This window comes from Ascaphus truei, chromosome 5, assembly GCF_040206685.1.
Source record: "Ascaphus truei isolate aAscTru1 chromosome 5, aAscTru1.hap1, whole genome shotgun sequence".
NCBI lineage: Eukaryota > Metazoa > Chordata > Amphibia > Anura > Ascaphidae > Ascaphus > Ascaphus truei.
The window spans coordinates 132,492,247-132,502,884 of NC_134487.1; the positions used below are offsets into that span (position 1 = coordinate 132,492,247).

Sequence of the window (10,638 nt, forward strand, 5' to 3'; positions counted from 1 at the left end):
CAGCCATCTTAATCCGGCAGGGCACTCCATTCAATTTAACAAAAATAACAACTGACCCAGAGGGTAGATTCATTGTGGTGTATGGCTCACAATCAGGATCCCCAGTCGCTCTGATTAATCTCTATGCCCCCAACGAGAACCAGCCGAACTTTCTCAAGAAAGTACTAGAAGAGGTTGACTCTGAATATCTGTCATCCCTAATAATAGCAGGAGACTTAAACATGGCACTCAACCCAGCGGAAGACAAGTCCTCCACGCCAGGACGCCCGCACTCAACTCAAGCAGTTAGGCTGGGGAAAAATTTAAAGATATTATAAAGGAATTCTCTTTGGTGGATATTTGGAGAGCACAGCACCAGGGGCAAAGAGACTACACTTTCTTCTCGGCCCCTCACCAGACCTATTCTCGTATTGACTACTTCCTTGCCACCAAGAATATCCTGGAAGCAACGGCCAACACGGATATAGGCCCAATTACGTGGTCTGATCATGCCCCCATCTTTCTAAACCTCACGACCCCATTTGTAAAAACATTTACTTACAGCTGGAAGCTAAACGACTCCCTATTAAACGATAGGCCCTTAAGGATTACTTTAGACTGAACCTTGGCACGGTCGAATCCCCAGCTACTCTATGGGAAGCCCATAAGGCGGCTATCAGAGGTAAGTTTATCTCAATAGCATCACATAGGAAGAAAGTCAAAGCAAAACTAATTAAAGAGCTTACAGATAAAATTATAAAATTCGAGCAGCAACATAAACTGAACCCATCCAGGAAAATCTACAAGCTATTGACAGCTGCTAGAAGCAAATTAAAGGATATCCAACTAGAAAATGTAGAAAAAGCTCTAAAATGGACGGGTCAGAGATATTATGATAAAGGGAGCAAAGCCGGTAGACTTCTTGCTGGCAAATTAAGAGGCATACAAAAAAGATCACAAATTACAGCGATTAAGAATAGGTCTGGTGAGATAATCTATAATGAGAAAAAAATTGCAGAGGAATTTACCAAATTTTACACCAAATTATACAATCTAAGAACCAGCTCCGCTACCCCACAGTCAGCTGAATTGGCGTCAATAGTAGACTACCTCGAAGACTGTAACCTACCCTCCCTAACAGAGGAGGAGAAAGATATGCTGAATGGGAAGATCACACTAGAGGAACTGAAAGCGGCAGTAAAGGCATCCAAATCCTCTAAAGCGCCCGGGACCTGATGGCTATACAAATTTTTACTACAAGAAATTCCTACCTATATTATCACCCCACCTACTAGACCTATTTAACTCCTTTATGGAAGGGAATCCAATCCCGACCTCAATGTCCTCAGCTAATTTAGCAATAATCCATAAGGAGGGAAAGGATCCGACCCAGTGCGGAAGTTATAGGCCCATATCCCTCTTGAACAACGACTTAAAACTATACAGTAAGATACCCGCGAACAGGTTGAACCCTATCCTACCTAGGCTTATTCATTCGGACCAAGTTGGGTTTGTCTCGGGGCGTCAAGCCGCGGACAATACCCGCAAAATAATAAACATAATTGATCACGTCCACATGTCAAACACAAGGGCGATGCTACTGAGCCTAGATGCAGAGAAGGCATTCGATAGGATAGACTGGTTATTCCTAGACAATGCCTTGAAACAATTTGGCTTTAAAGATACTTTCCTGGAAGGTGTCCGGGCTCTCTTCCAGAACCTTTCCGCTGCAGTCAAACTGCCAGGCGGAAAAGGCGAGAGATTTCAAATTAAAAACGGCACAAGGCATGGGTGCCCCCTATCGCCTCTTCTCTTTGCGCTCATGATTGAACCACTTGCGACCAAAATTCGAAACAATATGAACATTCAGGGCATTGACATAGGAGCGACAAATTATAAAATATCCCTATTCGCTGACGATATCATCCTAACCTTGTCCAGACCCCAAACTTCTCTTCCGAACCTTCAAAGAGAACTGTCGGACTTTGGCAAAGTGTCAGGATACAAAATAAACAGCGGAAAGTCCGAAGCCCTAAATATTAGCTTACCAGAAATTGAAGTAAAACTACTCAAATTGAATTTTAGCTACCAATGGTGTTCTTCATATATTAAATACCTGGGAGTAAATATATCAAGACACTACGGAGCCCTATACCAAGATAATTACCCAGCTCTTTGGGAAATGATTAAGAAAGACTTGGAACAGTGAGAAGGTTACCAGATTTCATGGATTGGGAGAATGTCATCCGTTAAAATGAACATACTCCCTAGACTATTATACTATTTTCAGACCCTCCCAGTCCATGTACCTGGCACTGATCTAAAAAACATACAAAATAGAATGTTCAACTTCATCTGGCAGGGTAAAAGGCCCAGAGTAGCAAGATCGGTCCTGTTGGCATCAAGAGGAAGAGGGGGTATGGCTGTCCCAGACATCCACAAATATTACATAGCAGCACAATTGAAACAAGCTGTCATGTGGAACACCGACCCGGCCAAATGTTGCTGGATCGAAATAGAGTCCAAGTATGCCAGAATGCCTTATCTGCAGGCTTGCCTTTGGAGTCTAGACAGGGGAGATAGACAAGCACATAACCTAAAGTTAAAAGTGACAATGCTTACCTGGGAAGTATGGTCAAAATACAAGACCAGATACGGGTTGTGCTCATCTAACCCACAGCTCACGTCCCTATCCAATAATCCGAAATTCCCCCCGGGATGTAACTCTAAGCTCTACGAACAATTAAAATCAAGGGGGATTGGGGCTATCGCGGATCTTCTAAGCCTTGGAAGGCTCCTGAGCTACCAAGAAGTACGCGCCAAATATAAGATCAGAGAACTGGACACTTTTAAATATTTACAAATTCGACACTTCGCCCAAAAAATATGCCCAGCTCCAGAATTCCCCCCTTTCACCAAATTCGAGCAGCTCTGTAAAGCAAATACCTATCAAAAGGGACTAATCTCCGACATATACGCTGTTCTAGAAAATTCGGTGGCCCCCCAAAACCACGATTATATGCTCAAATGGGAAGCCGGCTTGAATATCACAATAGAGAGAGAGATTTGGGATGAAATTTGGCTGGCAGCCTCAGGAACATCCCACATGCACCACAACAAAGGAAAATATTTATAAAATTCTCTATCACTGGTACCTCACCCCAGTGCGATAAAGTCAGATCTACCCCCTGGCGTCGGACCTATGTTGGAGAGGCTGCGGACTTAGAGGGGACATGGCCCACATCTGGTGGACCTGTCCGGAAATTATAAAATATTGGACTAAGGTCCACAATTTGATAAAAGAGGTCACAGACCTAGAATTACCTATAGAACCGCTGACCTTCCTACTTGCAAGGCCAATACCCGGAATTGGACGTCCAACTAGGAAATTAATCTCCTTTATCCTCACTGCGGCTAGATGTGAGATAGCGGCTTCCTGGAAGAAACAAACCACCCCATCCAAAAGGTCTATTAAAAAAGGATCAGTGAAGTGATGCTAATGGAGAAGCTGACAGCAATGCTCAGACAAAAGCTCTTCGCATTCTATAAGATATGGGAGCCGTGGATACTACTCACGAGATGAGGGACCCACGTAGATACCTCCCTAGAGATCAAACTCGGACCCCAAGCCCTCGAGCCTGCCCCCCGACACTGACAGACTCTGGAATGTGGCCCCCAGGCTGTGCACACCCCCCACTCCCTCCCCTCTCCCCCTGCCCCTCTGTCCTCCTTCTACGAGGACTTCCTCTTCAATGACAATCAAGGTTGTCTTTCTTTTTCCCCCCCAAAAAAGGTTAAAATGTTTACGTATTAGGCTGTGAAATGTATCTGAATATCACCTGTTGTATCAATGCCTAATAAAAATATTTTGAAAAAAAAAATGGCATTAGGAGTTTAAAAATGCAGACAGTTTTATCTAACACTACAGAACTGATTTATTTAAAACAAATGTAAAAAAAAAAACAGAATTTTTCACGTTTTAGTGCTTTACGATTTTGGGTTTATCTCTAAAAAACTATTGAACATATTTCCTATGTAGCGCTCTTTCCCCCGCCCCTGGGAGATAATGTGACTATGATGTGTGTGTGTGTGTTACCTGTGGCTCACAGGAGATCTGAACCTCCACCGCTGGGAGCCTGGGGTCTACCTGATTCGATAGGTGACAGAGCCTCCACCTGCGCGGGATCCTAACTATGTGGGATAACCCCGTGCAGGAATATATATATGAATAATATACAACAAGACAGTAAAACAATAATACTTTACTATCAGCATATAAACCGGCATAACCATGGACAACACTTATATCATAAATATTTCTAATGAACACTAATGAGGTACAGCTACCCGCCAAGCCTCACACGGCCATAACCTTCCCCCACCGTGTTCACGACACTGTGTCCTCCGAGTCCCACACCCACCCCAAAGTGTCAGACAGCGCTGTCCACTAGACTAGGTGTAAAGGCTGGTGCACTTGGTGTTGTTAGGTACCTGCCGGGTGCTCCAGCACCCGGGCACGCCGACAGAAGGACAGACAAGATCCACTGATCCAGTGATGAAGTCGTCCACGATGACTCTGCGTGGGGTGGAATCCGGTTGGAGTGTCCCACACTGTAGAGAATCTCTATGTCGTTCGGTGGTGGTCTGGTCCCAGACCACAGGCCACAACTGCTGCGCGGCGTTCAACTGTGTCCCTGTCACTAGTGAAGCTAGAAGGGGCAGTGCTCCTGTCTAAGGGCCTGTCCCTGTCGCAACCACAAACTACACAGTGGAGTCGTGACCTAGCTGGGGCCTAAGGGGGTCTCTGGCCTAGTGCAGGGGCTACAGGCTCCCTGCACATACACATCCTACCCTTATGCTGTTCCAGCTCCGACTAGCGCGCTCCTCAGCGCACCAAATGTATCAGGCCCCTGAGCCGGAGAATCTGGAAGCCCTATTGGCTCTCGTGAGTCACATGGTGCCTCCCTAAGACTCATGGGACTTGTAGTCCCTGCTAAAAGCCTCCAACAATTGGCTGCCGCTTTGTGCGCTTACACTGCGCGTCCGAGACCTCCTGCGCATGTGCGAAGTCCCGCGCCAATCCCAACATGGCCGCTGGATTAGGGATCTATCTGCGCATGTGCAACTCACTGCGCATGTGCTTGCATGATCAACATGGCGGCGCCCTGCAGCAGCATCCTCCTCGGCTCTCCGGCAACCCGCTCGCCCGACATCAACCTCCCTGCACCAGAGGTACTGTAAAAGGGGAAAGCCGATGAACCGTGGGACAAGAGGGAACCTTGTTACACCTATATTTTGGACCAAAAACAAATAGAATTAACCGTGTCTACTATAATACAGCTAGAGGTGATATGATCCTGCATCTATACCAACAAGATGCATACAACTATACAACTAGCACATTAGATGAGCACTCAAAAAGTGAATCAAAGAAAACGAAGGCCTTACGTTTTCCTTTTGGCCTCCCCAAGGTTCTTCTTTAATGCAGAGGATGCGCAAAGTTTCCCCACTGCCTGCTCTCCTCCCCTGCTCGTGCTCACCATCCCTCTGACATCAAATGACGCTGTGGGGTCATGTGACGTCACGTGACCCCGCAACGTCATTTGACACTGGATTGCCATGGTGACGCGTCGCCGAAGACCGAAGAGAGGAGAAGTTACAGAGGCCTTGCGTGGTAAACCCGGCATTTAATTTAAATGCCTTGGGGGAGAGTGCAGGACATCTATAGCCGCCGCCCCCAATGAAAATTCTCACGCCCCCCAGGTTGCACACTCCTGCTTTAATGTATAAAAAACACAGCAATACAGTAAAAATCAGCACACACAGGGAGAGGAACAGTTAGCAGACACACACTGTTATAGGTGCATCATAGAGAACGTTTCATGACCTCCTGACAAAGGGACCAGGGGGCCTTGAAACGTTGTTCTATGATGCACCTATAACAGTGTGTGTCTGCTAACTCTTCCTCTCCCTGTGTGTGCTGACTTTTTCTGTATTGCTGTTTTTTTTAATTCATTAAAGAAACTTGGCGAGACCAAAACTAAAAACGTAAGTCCTTCATTATCTTTGATTTACTTTTCGAGTGTTGATCCAGTATGGTTTTTCTATATTATGGAGAAAAACAAGATAGGTAGCACTAACTAGACTAAATGTGGTATTTCAATGTGAACAATAAAATTAATAAATAATAAAACAAAACCTTATATATAGATGTATAATACAACTGTAACCCATGTCCCCCCCCCCCCCCCCCCGGTCGCAGACTGGACCCCTAGGGTGTAGTGAGGGCTGGTTACATGTGTGTTGGTGGTGCGTACCTGTGAGGAACAGGAGGGCCTGAGTCTCCCGCGATGGTATAGGGGACAACAGGGACAGGCTTCTGGGGTATATGCCTTCATCTTTAACAGCAACGGTGCAGCGCCTCCATCTCTGGCGAGCCCTATAGGGGTAGGGTGAAATCCTCCCAGAAAAGCCCTGGTCACAGGCCGAGAGATTTCAGTCTCACACAAGTCTTTTGTATAAAAGCAGCAATGTCTTTATTCTCCTCACAGCAGATCAGTAGCAGCACACAGCAGCAGCAGCACACAGTGTACAGGCCTTTCCTCCTTCTCCTTTCCCTCCAGAAGTTCACCCTCAGGATGGGCTGTCTGGGGCTCTTTGCTCCCTGCCTCCACCCCCAGCCCAGGGCACTCAGGGTGGGGCTAGCTCTTCCCTCACCCCCTAAGCAGGGTGAGGGGCACTGGTCCACCTATTTCTAACTATTTCTAACTAGGCCCTACTCCACAGGAGCACTCCACAGGAGCCTGTCCAGTCAGGCACTCCAGCACTCTCTGCTCCCAGGACAGAACTGCTTGTCTCTTACAGGAACAGGCAACACTAAGTTTAGACAGCCCCACCCTTCCTGATGTCAGCAGGCCCCTCCCCTGTGTCTCATGCCTTCCACACAGAGTCAGGGGGCCTACCTCCACCAATCAAGGCAGGGCTTGAAGCGGGGGAAACCCATGATAACTACTGGCGGCCTGCCCTTAGCAGGACTTACACCAGTAGGAGAAAGATATATAGCCCCCATTTCTTACCGGGGCTACACTCTCCCTCAGGTGGAATTCAATGGTCCCCACTTGGACCTAACATTAGCAGCACCATCCTGCAGATGAACATCTGGGAATCAAACACATTGCAGGTTAGGATATGCATCAAACCATCCACCAGATGGTGTAAATCAACAGCTCACGGTTACTACCAACGGGGAGAACCAACTAGTAATAATGTCTTGGGTCAGGCTTGCGTACCTCCCGCCCATTATGATCAGTTACAGTGATGTAGTATGGCTGTACCGACCCAGACCCTGGCTGATATACCACACTGTGCATGTATATGCACCTCCCCACACTCCAGGCCCGGACTACATCACTGATCTTGTCCTCATTGTGGTAGCCTGCCTTCCCGAACCTCGTTCGCAAGTACTCCTGCATGGCCTCTCTGAGCCAGCTATCTCGGTGCTCCTCTATCTCTTGGTACCTGTGCTCTAACTCATCCGCCACCTCCTGGGGAGAAAAGGCACCTACCGCCCACCAATGGTCAACTATGTTGTTCCTAATTAACAGGAACCTGGTACGGTCCATACCCTTGTGGTACCCAGTAAACAGGGGTGCCCACCACTTGTCATGGTGCTCGTACTCTGACACTGCACTGGAGAGGCGAGAGCTTTGTGTGTCTCGAGCACGTCGCACCTTTCACCATTGTGTCCAGTATTTTTGGAGAAGCCAATATATTGAATCCTACCGCTCACCTAGTAAATCAGTACGTGGCTCCCCTCTTCTGTCTCCAGGAGGGGAGTGAATGAGTTTGAGTGACGACAGACGCCATCCATCTGGCACCGGACGAGGGGGCACCCTCGTGGAGGACAAGGAAGCGGAGTGAAGTGAGGGATCTCTCCATCTGCCGATCCAATACCCTGGTTCCTAAAGAAACCATGATGTGAATGTGCTCATTTAATATATTGTGAGTACATTTCCTGCTCATCTTCACGATAAAACTTTGTGTCATTTGGTAAAGCACTATCGTTTCCCTTATCTTTGTGTGATTGCATATGACTGATTGGAAGCTGCTGCCAGAGTGAAAACATCATCTTGCCTGACACCACCCCTATCTGATGTATGCTGCTGTTTGCTGCAGCCCAAAACCTGAGGTGTCCAAAGATCCATCACAATTACAAACCTGCCATTATATATCTTACATTTTGTAAGTAGGTTATCTAAAGAGCCAAGTTTCACATATTGACATATATTTATTTTTCATACCACACTATGATGAGTTTTGTATATTTTTTTTCTGGGTGTTCCTGATGATGCTGCTCCCTTCCTGCCCTGGATCCTAAACTGCACTGGAAGTACCTGTCTCTGACTCAGCTTGGGATGATACACCGGACGTGACCGCCTCAGTAGAGTGCGAGCCTCTGCGTCTACCTCTTGTAGTGATATAGATGGTGGGGTTCATTTTGTGGACCACTTTGCTTACAGGCCCTGCCTCCGCAGTAGTGTGGGACCCTCGGGCCCTCCCTCTAGACACAGGAGAAAAGGTTACAGGGTTAGACATACTGTACGTATCACATTGTCATATGGCACTTCCCCATCCGACCCCTCATCACTCAATTCCCAATCCCTCCAATCCTTGGAATATTTGGGGTTCTTGCTTAACTTATCCCCACTAGGTCCTGGTGTCATGACTCGTGACGGGGCAGGGGCATTGACCGGGGCAATGGCGCTAGGGGTTGGGACTGGGGCATCGGCAATGTCCGTATCAATGTCCAGCAACCTGGTAATGCCACGACCAATAGGCATCTTCCTGCTTGTCTTCTCCGGCGCGTTTCGTGCTCCTCGGTGAATGCCGTGGCGGTCGAGGGTAGCAAGTGCAGCTGCCATGGCTGCTCCTCTGGCCGCAAATATGGCCGCCGGGCCTCCATGCCAGCCGGAACCGGAAGTGTCGTCATCGTTGGTGCCCGCAGAATCTCCATCCGCTCCGTGGTCACGCACCGGAAGTGCGTCGAGGACCGGAAGGGGCGGTGATGGATCATCCGGTCCGCGGACGGGCAGGTAGGCCGCAAGCCTTTCTCTCTCGCTCTCTGCAGGTTCCGTCTTCGCCTGGCGGGAGTAAGGGGGTGGTGGAGTCTCCTTACCGCTCCGCTGGCGGCTGATGCTCTCTGGTTCCTCTGGAGCCATCTCGGGTTCCATCTCTGCCGCACTGGGAGTCACCACGGCCGTGGGACTTCTACGGGCCTCCGGCCACACCAGCGCTCGCTGTCGGGGGGTGTCCGGACTCGTCTGCTCCCTCTCTCCGGTAAGTAGACCTCCATCTTTCTTACAGCTGGGGTCGTTCGCCGTAGGCGCATCGCCACCGATGGGACACCATCTTCTTCCGAAGACGACTTGATCGGGTCCTCCGCTAGGGAGTCACCGGGGTCTTTCGCCGCACCGCCAGTGGGTATTGGTATGAAACGGGCCCGCTCCAGTACCTCCACTGCGGTCGCGTTCTTCTCCGCCGGAGTTTCTCTCGGCTTGGTAGTCGGCTGGGCCTTGGTTCCCACCTCAGTGGTGACGCAGGGAAATAGGGCAGCCTCGTCTGTTGTCTCCGCCACCTGCGTTAGAGTTCCCGGAGAGGCACCCCGAGGGGTCTTGATCATTGGCCATGGCTCGGTAGGCCACAGGTAGAACGTGCCACATTGAGGGCATCGTGCCTTCGTGCTTGGTGCCGGTCCGGGTGTCCTGCAGTGTATGCACAGGCAACGGAGGTACTCTCGGCCATCGAGCTCCACTACTAGGAAGCCTCCTGGGAACTGGAACGTGGTCATATTTAGTTCTGACATATTGCACGCAGGGGTGGAAAAGTTCAATGGTTCAGCTCCTCTCTCTGTGAATGTCAGACAGAAGTGAAGTTCCTCGCTCTCACTTCCTGTCCCTCCCTTCTCCGGAGTGGATGCTTCTGATTGGCTCTCCTTGTGCCCCCTCCCTCTGGTGGAAACAAGAGGAGGGGCACTCCTTCGCTCAGTGTGACGTGGCCTTGTCTGTCGGACAGTCACAGCACAGGTGGGTGGGCTTTCGGCTTTCGCGCCGCTCCTTTGGCAGGGGATCTGGGTTTGGCGCCAAACCCCTGCACATCTCCCGCCACATTTCTCTAACAGTCTCTTTGCACGCTTCACGTGCGCGATCCAGGATTGGCGGGAATCGCCATTTTGGGACGGCTGCTACCTGCTGGGCCATGGATGGCACTGCTGTCGCCATTTTTAACTCTTTCTTGCTCTGCGGAGCACATGTAGTGACGGCCGCCATCTTTGATGAGCCCTCCAAATGTATATGTGCACTATTCTCAGTGTCTAGTGTATAGCTCGTTCCTAGACACTGAATGCTCTCTCCATACTCTCCGCATGCTTTGCCCATTGATATGATGTGGCATTCCCCAGGCTAGGCAGAATTCTTTCTCTGTGCACCGCACAGCCGGCGGTTCCTGCAAGTACTCAGTGGTGTGTTTTATGTGGGTGCTGGCTAGTGTACCCGGGCATCTCCCTAAGGTACGGGCATCTCCTACTTTTGGCCACTCATAGTGCGGGCCCTGGGCCATGGTCCCTGGACAAGTTAACAGGCTAACCCCCCCAGTTGCCTCACA

The 10,638-nt window shown here is 49.3% G+C and overlaps 1 protein-coding gene across 1 annotated transcript; it reads right to left on the reverse strand.

The window, feature by feature from the left end:
• Positions 1-4,266: 4,266 nt before the first annotated feature.
• Positions 4,267-9,841, reverse strand: LOC142494672 (uncharacterized). The gene is made up of 3 exons (XM_075599105.1): positions 9,771-9,841; positions 6,297-9,420; positions 4,267-5,214 (listed from the first exon to the last, which is right to left on the reverse strand). The coding sequence occupies exons 1-2, from the start codon at positions 9,839-9,841 to the stop codon at positions 8,559-8,561; spliced, it is 933 nt and encodes a 310-aa protein (XP_075455220.1). The 3' UTR covers positions 4,267-5,214; positions 6,297-8,558.
• Positions 9,842-10,638: the final 797 nt, after the last annotated feature.